Below are 24751 nucleotides of genomic sequence, written 5' to 3'. Positions count from 1 at the left end.
ATTGCTATTAAAAAATATTTTGTAAGTCCTGTATTTTTTAATACAGACTTATACTACAGAGGTTTTAAATGTTATTTTGCTAATATTATGTAGTAAAAGTAGTTGATTCCTTTACTAATTATGGTTAAGTAATATGGATATTTATATTTTAACTCAGCCACAATGCCTCGCTGCTACTTATTTTTGGTAGTATTGCTCAGGGTTAATTTGTCGTAGTTGGAGGAATATTAAGGTTCATTTAGTCAAAACTTCAACAAGAATTTTTTCCTATACTGTTTCACCTTTTGCTTGAATGCTTCTAGCTCTGAAGAACTCACTATATATTTTTTTTAACATTTATTTTTGAGAGACAGAGGGAGGCAGAGCATGAGTTGGGGAGGAGAAGAGATGGGGAGGGGAGGGCGGACACAGAATCCAAAGCAGGCTCGAGGCTCCGAGCTGTCAGCACAAGAGCCCGGGGCTCGAACTCACGGACCGCGAGATATGACCTGTGAGTGAGCTCACTGTATTTTAAAGCATCCCTTTGATTTTTCTGAAAGCTAGAAAGTTCTTTATTACATCCAACTACAGTTTTTGTTATAATATTCACAAACTTATCCAATTTAAATATTGTTTTCCCCCAAGTTTTCTCTTTTCCAGTTTACAGAATCACAATACTTACAACCCTTCCTTATCTAAAACTCTTCCCAAATTTGTTACCATTCTTGCCCTTTGAATGTTCCCTGGTTTGGCATTGTTTCTTCTTAAACGTGGTAACCCCAGAACTAGATATAATTCTTCCTATTTGGATTAATTTTTACATGCATAGCAGTAGAGCCATTTTATCCTTATCTGCATTCAGTGTTTCTACAGCTTGAAATACAGTAGCCTTTCAGAGATGGCTGCTTTGAGTAGTTCACTCAAGTTTGAGCTTGACTGAAATCCCCTAGACTTTTTCATAGAAAAACCTGTTACGGTAGAGTTTTCTCTAAGAATCCATATTTCATAGTATCATATCAAATGTTGTTTTAATTATTTTTAAAAAGTCATCTTTATTAATTTTGGTATTGGTTTCACTTTTAGAAAATGGGTTTTCCTGCTGGCTGGCTTTTTTTTTTTTTTTTTCTGTGTGCAAACTATCAGAACCAAAGAGAAGAGAAACCAAGTATTGACATGGATATAGAGTAACTAAATTTTCAAACACTGCTGATAGAAGTGTAAATTGAGTTTGAATATGTGCATACTCTATGATTAGTGTAGGTCTCACTCCTAGTATATACTCAGTAGAAATGTGTTCATATGTTCACCAAAAAATATGTACAAAATTGTTCACAGCAACATTTGTAGTAGTCAGAACTGGAAATTACCTGAAGACTCATCAGTGGTAGAAGATAGATTGTAGTATGTTCTCACACCACTGGAATTCTAAACAGTGACAAGACAAATGACCAATAGCTACATGCACCAATATGTCTGGATCTCGCAGGCTAGACATTGAGTAGAAGAAGTCAGATACAACAGAAAGTATATGAAGTTGTTAATCTATCACATTAGATGTCAGAATAATGGGTAACCTTTGGTGGTGGAAAGTGGGGTTGGTTAGTGATTATAAGAGGGCTTCTGGGAGGCTGGTAAAGTTCTGTTCATGCTCTGCATGCTGGCTCTTTTTGTTCTGTGAGGTGTACATTTAGAGTATATATGCTTTTCTGATGTGTATTATGCTTCCATGAATATTTTTAAAAGAGAGAAAAGGTTTACCAATAATTGAATCTTAAGCGTTCACAAAACCTGCCCCTGAGTTTTAAGAAGTATATGTTATTGACAAAGAATTAAAACATTATTTTAATATGGATGCTTATAATAAATTCTTAGAGAAAATTACTAGTTTTTCAATATCTTCTACAACATTACTTGTCTCTTTGTTTCCTTGAGGAGGGGATGGGGTTGGAGACTGGAGGTTGGAGATGGTGGTGTTATAGGACAAGGACACTATTATTCTGAAAATTGAAAATACTTATTCTAATCTTGTCTTGTAATTTTTGGCTTTTATGAGGTTATTATGAAAAGAAACATATTTGATTCATATTATGAAAGGAAACACTGAACTCCAAACCATGAGAAGATTGTTCCTCATAACTGGCTTTCCAATAGATTCCACTTACAGTGACTCACCATTTTATTTGGACCGCTTTACCTTTTCTCAGGAAATGAGGAGATTAAGTGAGAATAATTTCCCATAAAAAAAAACCTGAGTGGTCTAATATGTAATGTTTCAATTTGGCTTTTTATGTAATGATTGTTTTTTATTTTTGAATTTTACAGGTAACTGGGGGGAAATTATGGTGTCTTCAACTATCTTTCATATTTCATGTTTTTGCATTTTTATTGAAAAGAAACTACAGTTTGTAGATATACAAAGTAGTCTTTAAAATTAGATGGTATGTTGGGGCGCCTGGGTGGCTCAGTTGGTTACGCGTCTGACGTCGGCTCAGGTCATGATCTCATGGTTCACAAGTTCGAGCCCTGCGTCGGGCTCTGTGCTGACAGCTCGTAACCTGGAGCATGCTTCGGATTCTGTGTCTCCCTCTCTCTCTGCTCCTTCTCTGCTTGCACTCTGTCTCTGTCTTTCTCTCTCTAAATTTTTAAAAAAATAAAAAAAAATTAGATAGTACGTTGGCTAAGTGCTGGCAAAAATGCAGAGTGTCTGGCACTTTTATATATTTTTGATGGGAATGTGGAATGGTATAGCCATTGTGGAAAGCAGTTTGGCATATTCTTACAAAGCTAACATATTTTTACCATTTGACTCAGCAGTCCCACTCTTAGGTATTTGTACTACAAAATAAAAATTAAATTCACATAAAAATTAATACATGGTTGTTCATAGTGGTTTTATTTGTGGTAGCCAGAAGCTGGAAGCCACCCATATGTTGTTCTTCAGTGGCTGAATGAATAAACAATAAATAATCTGTGGTCCAGTCTGTACAGTGGAATACTATTCAGTATAAAAAGGAACAAATTATTGATATGTGTAATGCTTGAGATGGATTTCAAAGATTTACTACATGAGACAAACCAGCCTCAAAAGGTCGCATTCCAGGGGCGCCTGGGTGGCTCAGGCAATAAAGTGCACGACTTCGGCTCAGGTCATGATCTCACGGTTTGTGGGTTTGAGCCCCGCATCAGGCTGTGTGCTGACAGCTCAGAGCCTGGAGCCTGCTTGGGATTCTGTATCTCCCGCTCTCTGCCCCTCCCCCGCTCACACTCTGAGTGTTTCTCAAAAGTAACAACAAAAAAAATCATGTTCTGTATGATTCCAAGGCATAGCACAAGGGACTCTTTGGGATGATGGACTTGCTCTATATCCTGATTGTGGCGGTGGTTGTACATGTGTAAGAATTTATGGAATTATATACCAAAGGAAAGAGAGTTCCCGTATGATAATTTAAAAAATATAGATGGTATGTGAAAACCTTCATTTTTATTGTGATCCTGTAGTTCTTGCACATTTTATTTTACGTATTTATCTAACAAAGAAATTGTTAAAATTATTGAGAAGTCTGTTTCACTGCTTCCAGAGCCTTATGTTGTGTAGTTGTTAAAAGTTATGGTTAATACATCCTTCCTAATCAGTAGAGACATGGAGATGATGGCTTCTGTCAGGTTAAGAGGGCATAACTTTACTCTTTTCTTTAATGGCCTTTTTCCCATTTAATTTTTCCTATAACCTCTCTGTACTGTATAGTAAACTTGTTTTTTAACTAGTTAAAAACTTACTGAGCTAGTGAAATGTGACTGACTTTACTTCGTGGATTCGTCTAATGGCAAGATGATCAATATAAAGGTGCTCAGCAAGAATATGGCTCATGGAGTTGTCTTTCATCTTGCTCTTATCATTCCTTGTCTTTTTTCTTTCATCCATCTCTTACATATTCCTTTAAACAGGTTTCAGCGAGGAAATGTAATATGTGTACAGACGGCCCCCAACTTCAGACAGTTCAACTTAACAATTTTTCAACTTTATGATGGTGCAAAGTTGGTGATACACTTTCAGTAGGAACTGTACTTTGAATTTTGAGTTTTGATTTCTTTCCCAGGCTAGAAATATGTGGTACCTATATGGAGCTGTACAGTGGGTCTCAGCTCCCAGTCAGCCACATGATCACGAGGCTATATAATCTGTATACTTAGGACAATTCTGTACCCATGCAACCATTCTGTTTTTCCTTTTGAGTATAGTATTCAATAAATTACCTGAGATGTTCAACACTTTATTGTAAAATAGGCTTTGTGTTAGATGATTTTGCCCAGCAGTAGGCTAATATAAGTGTTCTGAGCAAGTTTATGGTAAGCTAGCCTAAGCTGTGATGTTTGGTAGGTTAAGTGTATTAAATTCATTTCAATTTCCAATATTTTCAACTTATGATGGGATTATCGGGACAAAACACCATTGTTAAGTTGAGGGAGATCTGTATATGTCAATATACATTTAAAGTGTTTTTAATGAAATAAAATTTAAAAATTGGATGGGAACAGTGTTGTAATATCTTCATAAGACTTATGTGTATTGTTTTCATCCAATGGGAAATAAGGCCAAGTAACTATTGAACAGCTGTTTATAGAATATACCCCCCTGGCATATAGGAGGTACAGCAGTGAAGCAGCCAAAAGTTTCCCTCCTTTAAGCTTACATTGTCAGGCACTGGGGGTAAAGGTAAGCAGTATTACATTTTAAGGACTTGATTCCCATCCTAACTTGTTTTAAACATCTTAATTTCTGTCAGATCATAGTTTGTGGAATCGATTGAAATGTTTGCCATATTGATAAAGAATAGTTCTTCAATTTTGCATATGTTCTTTTCACTTCTATCAGGAATGTATAGTGACTTTGACATTCCAAAATTAATGAAGGATATGGTAATTATAATAATCACATGGCATTGGCGAATTTGCTATATATGATATCGTATTTATAATTTAGTAGGTTTTGTCATGGTGAGTAATAGTTACTTGTCCAGAAAGCATTCTCATAAATTACATAAAATGATATAACGCTTAACAAACAAATGCTACCAAATATTGAAGAAAATACTTGGTGAAATGTTTGGCTTATTATTAAAACATCTCTTTTTCTTTTTTTTCCCAGGAGAAATCTAAATTATTTTTCCAATGCTTATGCCGCTGCAGTTAGTGCTGTGGATCCTGATGCAGGAAATGGAGAACTTTGCATTAAGGTTCCCTCAGAGTTATGGAAACATGTTGATGGTAAAACACCAAAAATATATTGACTATACAATAGAATCATGTTAGACTTAGTGACTGAAAACTTTTACATGAAAATTAATGATGTCATAATTGTAAATTAATACTTGAAATATACAGAAGTTGGAAGCTCTTTTTTTTTTTTTTAAAGATCACTGGTTAATAGGAAAATAGCAATTTAGGGCTATGACAAAAAACAACTCATTCACTATTCTTTTTAAAGTGAAAGTTATAAAAAATATTGGATGGATAGAACAATTTGTCAAGAGTTGAGAATGCACGCACTATCAAATCAATTTAAAATTAGAGCATGTTATAGCGGGGAGAATCCTAAAAAAATCACCTAGTTCACTTCTTTCCTTTTACTGAAGAATAATCTGAAGTCTAGATAGCAAGTGACCTACTGAAGGTCACTAAATAGTAGTAGAATCAGTGCTGGAACATAGGGTTCCTAACACCCACTGTGCACTTTTGAGCACACTCTTATTATTTCTAAATCTTTGTTTTCTCTTGGATACAGTCACAGCCATTATAATTATTATGCATAACTTGCCTACTTTTATTTAGCCTTATAAAAATCAACAAAGATGAGGAAGTGAGACATTTTTGTTTTGTTTTTGCTTTTTATTTTTTTCTTTAATAGTTAGTGTGTTTGGTGGGGGGTTGAGGGTTGCCCACTTTTGGGGGATAGGCATAGAAGGCTATCATTTCATGTTCAGGGAATGGACATAGTCCATATGGTTGTGATGGTCTGAGGGAAATTAAAAGAAACCTCTTTTTCATAAGATTAAAAATCTTACAAAAGCAACATGTATTTGTTATGTATAAATTAAAGATAATGTAAATAACATATTACATAAATTCTTGGGTAGCTTTTCCCACTCACTCTCTATTCCTCCTGTTCCCCAAAGTCAACTAGGGATAACAATGTGGGGGACTTTTTAAGTCCTTACTTTTCAAGTTTTGCATTGAATCCTAAGTGTCCTTAAATTTCCTATGTGATAGGTAGTTTTGAACTTTTTTCTTTAGACAGTATAGCATTGTCAGAAAAGTTGGGAGGAGGATATGGCATGACCTGAGTTATATCTTGGGAGAACACAGCTAGCAGTGACTAGAATTGAGTGGAAGTAAGGACATCAGTGGAGGCAGGCTATTGAGTTAATATAGGTGGAGAAAAGGTGAGAGCTGAAAGTAGGGTAAGTGGTGTGATTTTTCATTTAAAGCTGAGCTTTTAATTCTCGTTTTATGTTTAGTGCCTTGCTATATAGACCATTGTTACCTTATTATATATTTACGTATCAATGTATATGTATATTTATTTGTTGCAGAATTAAAGGTCCTAAAGATACACATCAATTTTTCTTTGGATCAGCCAAAAGGAGGTCTTCATTTTGTGGTACCCAGTGTTGAGGGAAGTATGGCAGAGAGAGGTGCTCATGTTTTCTCTTGTGGGTATCAAAATTCCACAAGGTAGATTATTCTTATATATTTCAGTTAATTTCATTTTTCAGTTGAATTTTTTGTGTGTATATGCAGTACATGTGTTTAGTGTAAATTGAGAAGTATGAGCTTCATCCTCAGATTTACTTCTTCTCAATCTTGTTCCCCTAGTCATTCCTTTCTCAGTCCTGTGTCTTCCCTTTTGTCTTTACTTTTCAAAAAAGAGACTGTTCTAAAATCATCCCAATTCATTATTTTTTTAACTTTATACTGCAGTAAAACGGCATCTAGAAAATTAAATTGTAAATAGGAAAGTTCAGTGAATTTTCACAAGTGAATAAACCTGTGTAATCCACACTCACATCAAGAAAAAGAACATTACCAGCATTGCAGAGTCCCCACCTCCTACTCACTTCTAGTCACTACCTGCTTCCCTCATATCCTTCTGCCCGACAGTGACCACTATTCGGATTTCTAAAGTAATATAGCTTAATTATACCTGCTTTTGAGCTTTATATGAATGGAAGTGTATGCATTATGCTCTTTTTATCTGGCCTTTTTTGTTCAACACCATGGTAGTGAGATTTTCCTTCATTGCTGTGTGTGATTGTAGTTCATTCTCAAAGCTCAGTAGTTCACTATATATTGTTGAAATATTACAGTATGCGTATTCTCTTCAGATTGTTATTAATAATCCTCAGATTATTCACTTCTTCAAGCCAAGGATGATGTCTCATACTTCTTTGTGTTGCAGTATCAGGTATAGACCCTGGCATGTAGTAAAACCTGACCTTGATAGAATATGGAATAGAAATTTTTTGTCCGGCTTTGCTAGCACTGTTGGAATTTATGTGATGCATCCCAATCCCATTCTCCAAAACAGTTTTCTAACTTATGGATTAGATTCTGCATATTGTATTTTTTACAACTTTATTGTAAGCTTTTTTAGTTTCTGGTAACGAATACTATATAAAAACTAATGTGAATATGCAAATGAAAATAGTTTTTAATTTAGAAGTTTGAAGCCAAGAATTGCCTACCTCTTTTTTAAGGATTTGAACTGGCTGTATCACATGATATATTTTCTTAATATTGCCAAAGAATATGTGGAGAAAAGTTTTTTTTTTTTTTTTAAAAAAGCTTATTTATTTTTGAGAGAGAGAGAGAGAGAGAGAGACAGAGTGTGTGTGGGGAAAGGGCAGAGAGAGAGGGAAACACAGAATCGAAAGCAGGCTCCAGTTTCTGAGCTGGTGGCACAGAACCCAACGCAGGGCTCGAACTCATGAACTGTGAAATCATGACCTGAGCCGAAGTCTGATGCTTAAGTGATTGAGCCACCCAAGCACCCCGAAAAGTTTCTATCTTTAATCAGAGTCTGAAGTTGCACAGTAACAAGCTTCAGCAGGCAGATAGCTTAAATTTCTTTTTACACATACTGTATAAAAGTTAGACAAACATAAGTGGGGGAAACAATGTAGGTTATGCTCTCACTATATTTTTTACACTTTTGATATTTTTTCTAGATTTTGGTTCCCATGCGTTGATTCATACTCTGAATTATGTACATGGAAATTAGAATTTACGGTAGATGCCGCAATGGTGGCTGTTTCCAATGGAGATTTGGTGGAGACAGTATATACCCATGATATGAGGAAGAAGACCTTCCATTATATGCTCACCATTCCAACAGCTGCGTCAAATATCTCTTTGGCCATTGGACCTTTTGAAATACTTGTAGATCCATATATGCACGAGGTGAGTCATAGCTTCTTGCTCCTTTCTCTCCCAGCTTTTCATTCCTGATAAAAGGAAGCATAGTAATGAAATGCTAAGTTTTTCCTAACTATTCTTTCCATTATCCAGAATATCATTAGACAGAAAAGGATTCTTTATCTGATATATTTAATGATGTGAATTCTTGAATGAATTCCTTTTAAAATGTTATATTAAAGTCTTAGGTTTTTTTCCAGCAGAGAGCTTAGTGTTCCAAAAGAGCTTCAAGTATACCTTTTTTTTTCTTAATTTTTTTTTTACGTTTATTTATTTTTGAGACAGAGAGAGACAGAGCATGAACGGGGGAGGGGCAGAGAGAGAGGGAGACACAGAATCTGAAACAGGCTCCAGGCTCTGAGCGGTCAACCCAGAGCCTGACGCGGGGCTCGAACTCACGGACTGCGAGATCGTGACCTGAGCTGAAGTCGTATGCTTAACGACTGAGCCACCCAGGCGCCCCAAGTATACCTTGATTAGAGTATGTGGGTTGATTTCTGTAACTAATTTGTATTTATGTCATCTTTTTGTTTGGTTTATGTTTATGAATGTTATAGCCCCATCTCTGGAACCTGAAACACTCCAATTTCAAAATTAAAGAACAAGATTTGTTCTCACTTTAGCATATACAGAGGAAAAAAGAAAAGGTTGAGGCAGAGTTTAGAATTCTAGTCCACATACTCATGAAAGCTTCTTGCAGTTTTCTTCCATATCTTGCCACAAATTGTATGTTAATTGGTAGACCCATTAGTGCATTTAGGCCTCCCCAAGCATGAGACTCCTGGAGTTTAGGAAGTGATGTATTGGTTATTGACCCTCTCTACTTCTATATGTGTTTAAAGTAACATTTGAATGAATCTCTCTTTATTTATTCTTAGTCCCATACATTTTCAATATTAGGGGTTTTTTTTCTTAGTATAAAACTTATATTGTGACCATATATATCTCAACAGTATTTCTGTTATGTGAGCAAAAATTGAGGGCAGTTAGGTTTAGACTGTCGGTAAGCTCCTCACTCTGTTCTTAATTTGCTTTCCTGAAACTCACAAGATTTATAAAAGTCACTCATGGAAAATATTCAGGGTATTTTATGAATGGTTTTGCTTTTGCTGGCGTGACGTTGATTCTTAAAAGTATATTCACTGATAAGATTGGCGGTGAATTTTATTATCTTTGGTAAATGATCAACTGTAAAATCAACATTTGATTAGTACCTACTTTGTATTTTGGAAGGATTTTTTTTCCCACTCCGAGCCATTGGATGGGAGAAAGGTAAATGATAGTTAAGAAATATTTTTCTTGAATACTTAACGAAACCATGACTTAGTCTTTCTCTGTCTCAAATAAAGAGTTTTTGCTGCATTATCAGATTTGCTGTCATGTAGGTTTTTTTAATAGTGAATCTTTTTCTGATGAATAATATTTCGGTTTTTGTTTGTATACCAAGAGGAGTGCTCATTATGATGTAGTTTGGGCCCTTGACCTTAATCATACATAGATGTTCAGTACTCAGGTATGTTAGTGTCTATCTGTTCTAATGCTGTTAGAATAATTTTTATCATACATTAAAAACTTTCCGGGGCGCCTGGGTGGCGCAGTCGGTTAAGCGTCCGACTTCAGCCAGGTCACGATCTCGCGGTCTGTTAGTTCGAGCCCCGCGTCAGGCTCTGGGCTGATGGCTCGGAGCCTGGAGCCTGTTTCCGATTCTGTGTCTCCCTCTCTCTCTGCCCCTCCCCCGTTCATGCTCTGTCTCTCTCTGTCCCAAAAATAAATAAAAAACGTTGAAAAAAAAAATTAAAAAAAAAAAAAAAGATTAAAAAAAAAAAAAAAAAAAAAAAAACTTTCCTTGCCTCCACATTCCTACAACAGTCAGAACTCTTTAGGGGTGCTTGGGTGACTCATTCGGTTAAGTTCCCAACTCCTGATTTAGGCTCAGGTCATGATCTCGCAGTTTGTGAGTTAAGCCCCGTGTTGGGCTCTGCACTGTCGGTGTGGAACCTGTTTGGGATTCTGTCTCTGCCCCTCCCCATGGGCATTTTTTCTCTCAATCCAAATAAATAAATACACATTATAAAAAAGGGTAGCTGGCCTGGGTGACTTAGTTAGTTAAGCAGCCGACTTGGGCTCAGGTCACAATCTCACGGTTCATGAGTTTGAGTCCTGTGTCAGTCCCTGTGCTGAAAGCTTGGAGTCTGGAGCCTGCTTCGGATTCTGTGTCTCCCTTTCTCTCTGCCCCTCCCCAGCTTGCACTCTGTCTCTCTCAAAAATAAACAAATGTTAAAAAAAATTTTTTTAAGTAAAAAAAAAAAAAAACAACTCTTTAGTATGACTTTCAGTATCTTCTAGAATTTGACCCTGATTTTCCTTTCTAGCTTTTTTCTCATTACTTTCCTATTTGTTTGTTATATTCAATATAGTTCTGTAGATTTTCCTGACCATACCATATTTCTTTCTTTGACTTTGAGATGTCTACTTGACCTTTTCATTCCTATCAAACTTTTGTCCAATCCAAAAAGATTAGCTCAGATTTAATCTCCAGCATAAAACTTTGCTAAGTCATTCTAATCAGAGTGATCTCTGTCATTGTTGATGCCATTTATTTGGCACAGAATCATAGTATGGGATGAGATGGTATATGATTTTCAAGTGGCCATATCCAAGGTGGGATGTGACATAGTAAGGAGATCAGAATTACAATTTCCATTGCTGGTATTTCGCATCTCTTAACTACCAGTAAGCTTCCCTTTAGCTTTCAATATGTGGTTGAGATATTAGGAGTATACTGGAACTGCTCTTTATATGTAATGAAGGTAGTATGATTAATATTAACTATTAATTATTAAAATAGTACTATGATAAGTGCGATATTCACTAGGTTAGATATTTATGAATCAAAGGTGGATTTGCAATAAGCTATGGAAGTTTAAATCTTTCTTGTTTTGTGTGGTTATGCAGAAGAAATTTTAATTTGGAACCAAAGTTGTATTTTCTTTGAATCTAAGCATTTCACAGACTTATAATCCATCATGATTTTAGTTTTCAAGTACAATTAATATTTTGTAAACAGTAAAAGTAATTATTAATTTCATACTAGCATTTTCTCTCATTGCCTTGAATTTGTTAAGATTTATATTAATGTGAAGTTTCCCTTACAATTGGGACATTTGGGAAATTTAAAATACTAAAATTAAACTTTCATTTAATGATCAGTCTTCCCTGCTTTTTATTTTCAGGTTACTCATTTTTGTTTACCTCAGCTTCTTCCACTGCTTAAACATACTACGTCATATCTTCATGAAGTTTTTGAGTTTTATGAAGAAATTCTTACATGTCGATACCCATACTCCTGTTTTAAGACAGTATTCATCGATGAGGCTTATGTTGAAGTGGCTGCTTATGCTTCCATGAGTATATTTAGGTTGGTATTTCTTAAGATTTGAAATGCCCAAATGAGGGTAATGATGTGAAGACAGGCTACCCTGTTGACAGATCAACTTTAAGATATGTTTCAAACTTTTTTCTTTTAAATATGGTTGGTTTTATAGAAAATCGAATGGTTTTAAAATTCAAAATGTAGAAAAGCATACAAAGGAAAATTTCAAAATAACCCAAAAGACTTCTATTATTTTCATCCAGATATAGCTGATAGTAATGTTTCATAGATTTTTTTTTAGTCTCTTTTGCCTATGCATGTAAAAAAAAAATCATACAAGTTATATAATGGATGTCTAATGGGGTTATTTTTCCTAGCATCATTTAAAAAATTTACTGATGTTGACAGAAATGTCTTTGCTAATTAAAAAAGAGAGAAAACTTAATTTTGTTCTTATACCCGTCTTCACTTTATCCTTTCTTTTTTTTTTCTTTTTTCTTTTTTTTGGAAGGTTCTAGATTTATAAATATTATATCTTAAATTCAATGATTTTACCCTTTCTGGGCCTAAATTTTCTCCTCTGTAAAATGGCAGTAATAATACGGCCCCTGTATTCTCTGGAGTGTGTTAGAAAGATCTTATAGGTCAGTGTATTTGAAAGTAAACAATGGAGCACAAAAAATTAATAGGAGTGCCTGCCTGGCTCAGTCAGTAGAGCATGTGACTCTTGATCTTGACTTGTGAGTTTAAGCCCCATGTTGGGTGTAGAGCTTACTTAAAAAAAATTAATAGTTATTATTGGGAAAAGGTTTTTGAATTTAGAAGAGCCCTTCATAGGAGAATCAGTTTCTGATGAACATATCCATTTCTGGCTAATGATAATTTCCCCTTCTCCCAGAAAATGGTATTTATATTTTTTCACAGAAATGAATGGGAAACAATGCAGTCCTTGCTTTAGGCAAAAGTTAATTAAGATTATGGATTTCAGCTGAATTTTAAAAAGATGTGATAGCTTTTGGAAGCGTAATCTGTTTTTTTATGTCTAACTTGAATTTTCTTATTTTAAAAGTGTGATTATTTTATTTTGACTGAATCATGTTTCTTTCTTGGTTATAATTAGCTGTCTCTTTTAAATTCCAGCACAAATCTTTTACATAGTGCCATGATTATAGATGAGACACCTTTGACTAGAAGGTGTTTAGCCCAGTCCTTGGCCCAGCAGTTTTTTGGATGTTTCATATCCAGAATGTCTTGGTGAGTAATTTCATAGTTTAACAACTACTGAGAAAAGGAATTGGGAAAGTTTGTTTTCTTTTTCTGCATTTTCTTTTCTATATGTATATATATATGTATATATATGTACATATATGTATATATACGTATACATACATATATATATATATTCAGGAAAAAATAATTAGTGTAAATTTCATCCTAAATTTTTGGCTATCAATTCAATATAGTTCTACAATTTTTAAAAGAATTTTGAAAACAGTAATTTCTTAGGAAACTGAATGAGTACTGTAGAAAAAAGACCTTGAATGTACACAAAACTATCGTTGGAACTCTAATGTCCATGTTGAGTGTAATTGGTAATGTTAAACATCATGTATAAGGGAAAATAACAGTTCTCTACAATAGTGATAATGATGTAGGGATTTTCCTGTTAGTGTTTAACTTTGTACTAATACACTTGAAAGGAGTAAGAGATAAGAACACTTTATTTTCTTTTTGATTAACTTGAGGTGAATTTGGAGAAATACATGAAACTCCCGTAAGATTATAATTAATTTTTGTGATTGTTCTCTGCTATACGTAGTGCACGAATATACTTGTTGGCAGGGAAAGGGCAGAGGGTAAGACCTCTTGATTTGTAATTTTTCTAAAATTACATAGTTTCAATGAATAACACTGCCTGGAACATGGTAGGCAAAATGATTGAATGAATGAATGGATGAATGAATGAATGGATATGAATGAAAGATGAATGGATGGTGTTAATTGCCTTTCCTATTGAGAAACCAAGGAATAAATTAAGTATTAAACTTTAGATCTTGGAATCCTACTGATAATTATGCATAGGGTTAGCAAATGTGGACTTTAAGAGTTGAGCGGTACAGTCCCAGCTTTGGGCAATTACTTCTTTGGAGGCAGAAGTATTGGCCAAGAGGGAAGCAGAGCACAGACATGGGTACATTACTTGAAATAAGACTGTAAAGCAGTCACCTAATTAAAGATGAAGTCAGATGTGAGTAAAGTGTAATGAATGGATAAGTAGAATTCGGTGGGAGGAAGTGGTTAAACCAAATATCTTGTTATTAAATTTTTCTTTTCATTTTTATTTTAATTTTTTTAAAAGGCATAAAAATACACACTATAACTTGTTCTGTTATTTGGCCTTATCTGAGAAATTTTTATGACTAAAAGAATATATTTTGACTTTTTGCTTAGGTCTGATGAATGGGTACTGAAGGGAATTTCTGGCTATATTTATGGACTTTGGATGAAAAAAACTTTTGGTGTTAATGAATACCGCCACTGGATTAAAGAGGTAAAAAAATGCCTGATCCATTACCCATTTAGAAGTCAACAAGACATGTTAATGTTCTCCTGATTTACAAGTCACTTGTCCTTTACTTTTAATAATTGTAAAGTACTGTCATTGGAAAGTGCCTGATTTTTCCCAGCAAAATGAAAATTACTGTACTAAGAAAGACTAATGGTCTATTTTATCTAGTTCCAGTGTTAGTGTTGACTTCTAAAGAATTTTTTGCCAAACAGGAGAGTATTTAAACTCCTTTACATCAGATTAGTCATTAGATACATCCAAGCTCCTCATAGTAGCCATTTGTAATATAACCCTATGCTTCCTAAATTTATTTAGAGTTAGAGCGCAAATTCTGAGATTGCTTTTTGGTCTGCCTCATACATTTATAAGCTTTGTGACTTTGGTTAATCTAAGTCTCATCCTTATAAGGGGAGTAGATGGGGATTGTGAGATACCATACATGTAATGTACATGGTGTCTTGTACATAGTAAGTGCTTATTATATGCTGGCTGGTCTTTCAGTGCATTTATATTCTCTGTCATTGACACATCTTTTTTCTATTATTTAAAGATTTGGCCAAAAAGAAAAAAAATCAACTGTATTTTGCCTAGCCCATTCTGTTCATATGTATATACATTTTACTCATTTTGTGCTTAGCTCCTTTTTTCTCAGGTGGAAAAAATTTCAGCCCTTAATACCTTTATGAAATAGACCCCTCCATCTTTCCCTTTTGTCATTTTATGTATCTCCATCATCCAAACCTAGACTCAAGTAAGCCAAAAGGTAATTGCAAAGGATTTCAAGTATTTGGAACTATAAAAGAATTCATACATCTAAACTGGAAGAGTCCATTCTTCATTTCAAAACCTATTAATGAAGAAAAAAAAATAATGTATAGCATTTACAGTGTTTCAGGAACTATTATAAACATTTTATATATTAGCTATGTTAATCTTCCAAACTACCCTGTTATTACCTCCATTTTACAGATGTGGAAACTGAGGCACAGACAGGTTAAATTATTTGGCCAAAGTTACACAGCTAGTGAGTAGTAGAGCCAGGATTCATACCTGGCTTTTAACCACTTCACTATGATTTTTCCCACCTCTGTAATACTGCTTATATATTATTTACCCTAGTCTTGAGTTCTAACAGTTCTGTTGTCTTTTTTTTTTCACTTAAACTATTTTTTTTCACTTTGATCTGTGTCATATTAGAGAAGATGGAGAAGTTTTAAAATGATAGATACCTGACATAAATTTTATCTCCATTTCTTTTTACTTGCCTAAATCCTCACCAGAAACAAAATACAGAGAATATACAAATGAACTTGGAACACAGGTCAGAGAGGTTGGGAAGAGCCATTAGGAAAAAATGCCAGGCTACCGGCCAGCCCTGAAGTCACAAAGTAGAGAAGGCTTTTTGGCTCTCTTATTGAGCCAGCTGTGTAGTCTGCTTTGTTTATAAGAACATAAACTACTTTACAAATACATTTAATTTATTTTAAGAAATTTACATTTTGATTCCAGGAAATGAGAAATCACAGTTCAGTTGTAAAATTTTATATGTAAAGAATTTTTCACTGACTCCTATTTTTATCTTTTTTAGGAGCTAGACAAAATAGTGGCGTATGAATTAAAAACTGGTGGAGTTTTATTACATCCCATATTTGGTGGAGGAAAAGAGAAGGATAAGTATGTTTGTTGTTCAGAGGTGATATTATAAACCTTCTGTTATGGGTTTATAACTTGGGACGTGTATTGAGGCCCACACAGGCCAAAATAATATCATGTAATAATATCAAAGTCAAAAACACTGGTAATACTCTGATTACTCCTTTCCTTACTTGACTGTTTTCACTGATGTGGTGGCTATATGTGGATTTTAACATTAAAGAAAGACTCTTAAAGTATATAAGACTTCTCTTTTCCATGTTAATTTCCTAATGCTACTATATCGCATTGCTCTCAGAAAAGTTTAAAAATAATGGAAACAAGTATTTTGCTTATAGACCACAGATTATTTTTTTTTTTTATGTCTACGTAGATAATTTTAACATCAGGACATCCTCCTTATTTATCTGAGTGGTCACCTACCTAGACACTTATGTACTCTTTGCTTTTTCTCTCCTTTCCTTTTATTTCCCTCCCTCTTGACCTTCCTTCCCTTCTTTTTCTCCCTTTCTTTCTGTTGTGTAAAAAGTCTCTGTAAAGAAGAGACCCACTTACAGCAAAATAATGGTACTAGCAGGCAATCTTGTTTGTTCTAGTGATTCCCTAAGGGAATGTGGATTGAATTGGATGGAATTTTTTTTTTTTTTTTTGTATTTTCACTAGCCATTAGATGAAATTTTATGTTTTCTTTAATTATGAATGTAGGCAACAGACAATGCTGTGACTGTCAATGGTAGTAATCGTTAAAAAAAAGAAACAGTAGAAATCATAGATCTTTTCCTGTCACATTATAATTGTTAGCAGATATTTTGAAATACTCTGCACTGATTATCACCACCTCAAAATTACTATAATAGACCACTGCTAGATCTTATTTAAATTTTTTTTTGACATTTATTTATTTTTGAGACAGAGAGAGACAGAGCATGAACGGGGGAGGGGCAGAGAGAGAGGGAGACACAGAATCCGAAGCAGGCTCCAGGCTCTGAGCCATCAGCCCAGAGCCCGACGCGGGGCTCGAACTCACAGACCGCGAGATCGTGACCTGAGCTGAAGTCGGACGCTCAACTGACGGAGCCACCCAGGCGCCCCTAGATCTTATTTAATGCATTAATAAACTGGCATGTATATATCGGTTTATAATAATGTTTTACTATTTTTATAACTGCATTTCATTATAATTGGTTTTCTTTGTAATACTATATTTTTTTTATTATTATTTTTTTAATTTTTTTTAACGTTTATTTATTTTTGAGACAGAGAGAGACAGAGCATGAATGGGGGAGGGGCAGAGAGAGAGGGAGACACAGAATCGGAAGCAGGCTCCAGGCTCTGAGCCATCAGCCCAGAGCCCGACGCAGGGCTTGAACTCACGGAGCGCAAGATCGTGACCTGAGCTGAAGTCGGACGCTTAACCGACTGAGCCACCCAGGCGCCCCTATATGTTTTATTTTGTGCATGTGAAAGCAGTTTCTCGAAAGGGGCCCATAGGATTAACCAGACTGCCCAAGTGTCTAAAAGCACCATAAAGGTTATGAAACCTGAAGTTGTATAACCAGTAGCCTTTTTTTTGTTGTAGATTAAGATTAAGTTCGTGGGAAAGCTTAGACATTTGGTTAGATAAACTTGGATTTTTATCATTATTTTTATGATCACATACCTTTCTGGATGTGTGTTTTAATGTGTAAAATGACAGTGATAGTCCATCTTAACCAGGTTGGCTGTGAGAATTACTTGAGATAAAAGCTTCATAAATGTTAGTGTCTTTCACTTTCTTCTCCTGACTCCCTGCTATATGGCAGTTTCCCAGCACATAATTAGAGCATTACCATTGTGTATAAGTATTATTTACATGAAATGCTTTTGCTTTGGTTCTGCCCATTTACTTAGCTTTTGTATGTTTACTTTTTAAAGGCAAAAAAAAAAGTCTGGAAGCAATATACCTCCCGCCCACTCATTCCTCTTTCTGGAGATAACGATGATTATAAATTTGGTATATTGCTTCCAGGCCTTTGTGTGTGTGTGTGTGCCTTTATTTATATGTGACATTACAAAATGTAGTTTGATCATATACATATTATTGAGTAAATATCAAAATGACAAGTATTTTAAATTTCAATATGTCATGTTTTTAAGGAAATGTAATGACTACTCTGACACATTGATCGTGAGAGTGTAATTTGGATTTTGAAGGGTAATTTGTTGGTACCAAATTTTTTAAATAGATAATTTTTAGATTCAGTAGTTGTGCTTCTAGCTATGTTGTCATATAGAAATTCTACTTTCTAGGGTGCCTGGGTGGCTCAGTCAGTTAAGCATCTGACTTCAGTTCAGGTCATGATCTCACGGTTTGTGAGTTTGAGTCCCTCATCGGGTGAGCTCGAGCCCCACTTTGGGTGAGCATGAGCCCTGCTTCGGGTGAGCCCTCCTTCTGTCTTCCCCACCCCTCACTCACTTGTGCCCTCTCTGTCTCTCTGTCAAAAAAAACCTCTACTTTCTACATTTGCCACTCAGAAATACATGCATATGTATAAAAAGGTATTCACTACAGCATTATTTAAAATAGTGGAAAATTTTAAGCATCTTAAATGTCCATATATGTCATAAATTTTTTTCATTAGACTGTACCTTTTATTTTTATTTCTATTTATTTTGAGAGAGAGAGAGAGTGAGCACTCATGGGAGAGGGTGGGGACGGGCACTGTCAGTGTGGAGCTGGATGCTGGGCTCGAATCTACAAACTGTGAGTTCATGCCCTGAGTGAAAATCAAGATTTGGATGCTTAACTGATGAGCCACCCAGGTGCCCCTAGACTGTACCTTTCTTTTAATTTACTGATGATCTCTTTATCATTTCAGAATGTAAAATTTTTACGTAGTCTGGTCTTTGTCCTCAAGATTTTATATATTTTTAGGAAGATTTTTCCCACTCTAGAAATATGACAAGAATTTTTTTTTTCTTACTCCAGTACTCTTATAATTGTTTTTGATATGTGTAATCCATCTTGAATGGTTTTTTTTTGTGTGTGTATGGTTTAACCTTGGGATATTAGAATTACATTGATTATAAGGATGAATTTGGGGAGTGTTGAGATATTTATACTGTTGTGTCTTCCAATCTAGAAGCGTGGCATGTGTTTTTATTCAGATTTTCCTTTATGTTTTTTCATGCAACTTCATAATTTTCTTCCAGTTAAGTTTATTTTTAGAAGTTTCCCAGTTATGTTGCTGTCATGCTAAGGAAATTACTGAGTCATTCCCATGAGGTTTTTGATTTATTATCTTGATGTGATCATGAAATTTATTGTATATTTAATATTAAAATTTGTTTTATTAAGTAAATCTGTTTATGTTTTTAGTCCAGCATCTCATCTACACTTTTCAATAAAGCATCCACATACACTTTCCTGGGAATACTACACTATGTTTCAGTGTAAAGCTCACCTTGTGATGAGATTGATTGAAAATAGGATCAGTATGGAATTCATGCTACAAGTAAGTGTTAAAGTTAAGGATTTAACTGTAAAGAAAGATGTGTTCTATATGTGATAATCTGAATACTATTCTGTAGAATAGGAATCAGGCCATCTGGGGTTATAGCAAGAATTCTGTTACTAATTAGCTGTCTGCTTACTAAGTAATCTGTGCTTTTTGTTTGCATTTCCTCAGATGTAGAATGAGTATCAGTATTTTAACCACTTAGTGCTGAATTATTGTGGTTATAAAATTAGAATGTGAGGATGGAGGTAAAACCTATTTATGCATAGGATTTTGTTTTCAACATTATTTAAAATATTAAGGATGAAGGGTGCCTGGGTGGCTCAGTCAGTTAAGCGTCGGACTGTTTTTTTTTTTTTTTTTTTAAGTTTACTTATTTATTTTGAGACACAGACAGCACCAGTGGGGGAGGGGCAGAGAAAGAGAGTGAGAGAGAGAATTCCAAGCAGGCTCCACACTGCCAGCACAGAGCCCAATGTGGGGCTCGAACTCACAAAGCCCTGAGATCATGACCTGAGCTGAAACCAAGAGTTGGATGCCCAACCAACTGAGCCACCTAGGTGCCCCCAGTTAAGCATCTGACTCTTGATCTCAGCTCAGGTCTTGATCTCAGGGTTGTAAGTACAAGCCCTGCATTGGGCCCCATGTTGGGCTCTGTGCTGGGTGTGGAGCTTACCAAATGGTTGGTTGGTTGGTTGGTTGGTTGGTTGGTTGGTTGGTTGGTTGGTTGGATCGATGGATGGATGGATGGATGGATGGATGGATGGATGGATGGATGGGTGTTAGATAGATAGATACATAAATTACTAAGGTTGAAGTGCCATTTAGAATGTTTTCAAGAGAAAAAAGGAAACCTACATCTAAAAGATAGTGAGTTTTGCTCTTAAGTTCTGCCATATATTTTAAGCAAGTTGTGGTGTAAATACTTGAGATATACTGGTTGACGTAGTAGAAACCAAATGTATTATGAATGTTCAGCAATTTTTCTTCCATTGATAACATTCTTAAAGGTGAGTGAAAAATAACTTTTTAGTAATTTTTTTTAAAAGGCATTTTACGTTTGCCTTAAAATTAAGTTTCTTTAATCTTTTATGTCCTTCACCTTGCCTGTAGAGTGGACAAATATTAATGAGAGGTGGTCCATAAAGAAACTTGTAGAGTTGTATAAATCTTAATGGATGTTCTCAATTTGCTAAATATAATGTTTATAGTCTTTGTAAAGCTCGTGGTACAATAAATTATGGGTAGTACCTATTGTTACTATAATCCTGAAAAACAGTGTTCATTATTTGGCCAGGACGTTGTTAAAATTGAGTTATGTTAAAGAATAGTTTCATAGTCTGGCTGTTTAAATCTTTGCATGCTTTTATTGCTAATAGTCTTTAACTGGAACTTACCTATGTTATAGTAAGATATGAAATTACTCTCTTCTGTAATTGACTATAGTAAAGTCATAATAAAAGTGGGTATTGAAGTACAGAATTGAAGGCAACAGGTATTATGTTATGTAGACTTACTAACCGACGCTTTCATCATTATAGGTTTTCAATAAACTGTTAAGTTTGGCTAGTACTGCTTCATCGCAGAAGTTCCAGTCACATATGTGGAGTCAGATGTTGGTTTCCACATCTGGGTTTTTGAAATCCATCTCAAATGTCTCTGGCAAAGACATCCAGCCTTTAATAAAACAGTGGGTGTATCCTTTTCAGTAGCAGTTCAACAAGGAGGGGAAGGGAATAATACGGTTATGTGTGTCGAGGGAAGGAGGAAAAAGAGATTTGGGAGACCAAAGGAGAACTATTTGAGCTTCTAAATTGTAGTAGAAATAACCAGAAAGAGTAAATCATTTTTGCTGAGGTGCCTGTTGATCACTGAGATACACACACACACACGCACGCGCGCTTATAAAATTTGGCATATTTTGAATTACTTTTTAGTGTGTGAGTGCAACAGTAGGCTTGATGGTGGGGGAGGTAAATAATCCACCAGACAGGCCTGAAGGATTACTTGTAAGATGTAGTGTTTGGTCACTCTTAGATGTGGTTAGAGCTTGGCACAACTTGAGTGGTATCTGGGAACTCTCAATTTTTACATTTTTTCGTATCAAAGCACTATTATATTAATAACCCCAGTAGAGTGGTTTTGCTTCTTTCAAAACACAAATTTGTTAATGTTTCAGACATTTTGTTTAAATCTGGGGAAACATTTTTCACAAAAATTTTGAATACTTTGCCACCTGGTTTACAGTGAAGTGTGCTCTCAAGCTTTGAACTGGTAAGAATGCATTTGAAAATTACTACCTACTGTAACAAGTCATTCATTGTGTTTAGTACATATTCATTTTAATATGCAAAAATTCCTTTACAATTCTTCAGAGACCAAAGTGGAGTGGTAAAATTTTATGGAAGTTTTGCATTTAATAGGAAACGAAATGTCTTGGAATTGGAAATAAAACAGGATTATACATCTCCTGGAACTCAGAAATATGTGGTAAGAGGGGCACCTGGGTGGCTCAGTCAGTTAAGCATCTGACTTTGGCTCAGGTCATGATCTCGCGGTTTGTGAGTTCGAGCCTTGCGTCGGGCTCTGTGCTGACAGCTCGGAGCCTGGAGCCTGCTTTGGATTCTGTGTCTCCTTCTCTCTCTGCCCCTCCCCCACTTGTGCTCCGTCTCTGTCTATCAAAAATAAATAAATGTATAAAAAAATTTATTTAAAAAGTAAGAATTTTTCCAAGATGACCTGCATTACTTTCTTCTCAGTTTCAGTATAGGACGGGCTTATGGGTGGGAAGCTGCTTAGAAGTTTCATAATGAGATTTTGTTCGCAAAGATTGAAGTTGAGAAAATACCAAGTGTTAGTGATGGGTCAGTGAAGAGGTTACAGATGAAAATTTCAGGGAACACAGATTATTCCAGTTCTCCCCTCTTTTGGCAATGACTACCTTTTTGTGTCTCCAGATACACATCTTGTATAGTATTATCTTATATCTTGATAAAAATACCTGTACATATAAGAATACATATTGGTGTTATCCGAGCATTATCTTTGAACAGTGTGTTTCTTTTTAAAGGGACCACTTAAAGTGACAGTGCAGGAATTAGATGGATCCTTCAATCATACGTTGCAAATTGAAGAAAACAGCCTTAAACATGATATACCCTGTCATTCCAAAAGCAGAAGGTAGGCATTGAATCATAACTGTAAACTGAAGTTGATAATTAAACTATAAGTCTCACAGATTAAAATGCCAAAATAGAAATCCTAATGTATACCTAAATTTTGAAGTAGAGAACATGTTATCTGGTATCTTTTTTTCTTCCATTCAAGTTGGTTTTACCAAGTTGGTTTTACCAATGGTTTTACATTTTTTGTTTGCTCTTTGTTTTTTTGGTTTGTTTTTAAGTTTATTTTTAAGTTTATTTTGAGAGCGGGAGGAGCAGAGAGAGGGAGAGAAAGAGAATCCCAAGCAGGTTCCGCACTGTCAGTGCAGAGCCCAAAGCAGGGCTCAGACCCACAAGCTATGAGATCATGAACTGAGTTGAAATCAAGAGCCGGATACCCGAAATCAAGAGCTGGACGCTTAACCAACTGAGCCACCTAGGTGCCCCTTATTTGCTTTCTGTTCTTGACAACATTTTTATCCTTAGAATTAAGTAATTTGAAAATTTAAGTTTAAGAATCCTTATTTTGTAGGGACAGGGGGAAGTAGTTTGGTGTTTTGGAGCCAGGAAAAATTCAAGGCAAGTTGCTTAGGTTTATTCTTCTTTCTTTTTTTAGAGAGCCAGAGAGTGTAAGCAGGAGAGAGGGGCAGAGGGAGAGAGACAGTATCTTAAGCAGGCTCCACCCTCGGCACGGAGCCCCACACAGGGCTCGATCCTACAACCCTGGATCATCATCTCAGTGTAAATCAAGAGTCGAATGCTCAACTGACTGAGCCAACCCAGGCATCCCACTTAGGTTTATTATTAGTTTCATTGGATTAATATCTATAGTAAATATTGGGGAAATGATTACTGAGTATAAAGGAAAGAGCTGAATACATATGTCACAGAAAGCCCCTGCGTTTTCTTTACTGTGTCTTTCTCCCTTTTCTCCATATCGCCATGCCCTTACAGAACATTTCGTTTTGTTTTGTTTTGCTTATTTCAGTAATCTCTGTAACCAATATGGGGCTCAAACTCACAACCCCAAGATCGAGTCGCATGCTCCTCTGACTGAGCCATCCAGGCCCCCCTTTATTTATTTATTTTAAGTAATCCTACACCCAACATGGGGCTCGAACTCACAGCCCTGAGACCCAGAGTCACATGCTTTTCCAACTGAACTAGCCAGGCGTCTCATAGAGAACATTCTTGATGTCTTTTAAAAACATACATTGTCAGTGAAAATGTTCAACCATTTGTCTTTTATTTAATACATTTTTTCTTTACCATTCTTTTTTAACTCAGCCATTAATTAGCATGTATTCTGAATAGTGAAAGATGGGAGCATTTTTGTGCTTTCCTGGAGGAATGTATAGTAATCTCAAAACTTTAGGAACAGAAGTCTTACACTCACGATGACTACATTTAGGTCACCTCAGACAAATGAGGATGTCAGTTGATTCTGAAATCTCCCTGGAACCATTTTTCCTCTGAAAATTCTTTCTAGGTTCAGACTGAAATTCCCTTTTCCTTTTGTCTTGTCTTGGAAATTGGGAACATCTGATTGCTACCCTTTTCATAACATTTCCTCAGGTTTTTTTCTCTATAGTAACAATATGTTTTTTGGGTGTTCTTTGGTATGAGGAACACAGGAAGACTGTTCTCTGTTAATTTGTCTTCACCCAAGTTTTTAGTGTATAACCAGTAGATTTTATGATTCAAGAGTAATCTGAATGGAAGCAGTTGCTTTTGTTTTGACTTACCCTAAATCTTACTCATATTAGTTAGTTGTACATATTAATTAATACTATTAGGATGTTTTATAGTTAATCACATATTTCATTTCTTATAGGACAACACCTTGCACTTAGAGGACATATTCACAATTGTTCATGTCTCATTTCAGGCCTGGTTATTTTTTCACTTTTGTATAAAGTAAATGCTCCAACCAGAAGACATAGGGTATCAGAATGGATTAAAACAGCAACAACAACAAAAAAAACTAGGTCCATCTCTGCTTATGAGAGATTCATTGTAGACCTAAAGACACCTGCAGATTGAAATT

The 24751-nt window shown here is 35.4% G+C and overlaps 1 protein-coding gene across 3 annotated transcripts in view; it reads left to right on the top strand.

The window, feature by feature from the left end:
* The window catches only part of TAF2 (TATA-box binding protein associated factor 2), a 97368-nt gene that overhangs the window by 14289 nt on the left and 58328 nt on the right, over positions 1-24751 (top strand). The window contains exons 4-14 of one of the 3 annotated variants that reach the window (XM_019459953.2): positions 5126-5244; positions 6570-6711; positions 8205-8436; positions 11685-11869; positions 12965-13078; positions 14276-14375; positions 15982-16067; positions 19405-19540; positions 21085-21239; positions 21919-22033; positions 22614-22723. In XM_019459953.2, coding sequence (XP_019315498.1) covers positions 5126-5244; positions 6570-6711; positions 8205-8436; positions 11685-11869; positions 12965-13078; positions 14276-14375; positions 15982-16067; positions 19405-19540; positions 21085-21239; positions 21919-22033; positions 22614-22723 — 1494 coding nt within the window. Of the gene's footprint in view, positions 1-5125; positions 5245-6569; positions 6712-8204; positions 8437-11684; positions 11870-12964; positions 13079-14275; positions 14376-15981; positions 16068-19404; positions 19541-21084; positions 21240-21918; positions 22034-22613; positions 22724-24751 lie in introns of those variants that run through there. The other 2 variants (XM_053896618.1, XM_019459956.2) reach the window with 2 other exon arrangements.

This window comes from Panthera pardus, unplaced genomic scaffold, assembly GCF_024362965.1.
Source record: "Panthera pardus isolate Hobbes unplaced genomic scaffold, ASM2436296v1 HiC_scaffold_7, whole genome shotgun sequence".
In the NCBI taxonomy this organism is placed as follows: domain Eukaryota; kingdom Metazoa; phylum Chordata; class Mammalia; order Carnivora; family Felidae; genus Panthera; species Panthera pardus.
This window is presented reverse-complemented; position numbering and strand designations above follow the sequence as displayed.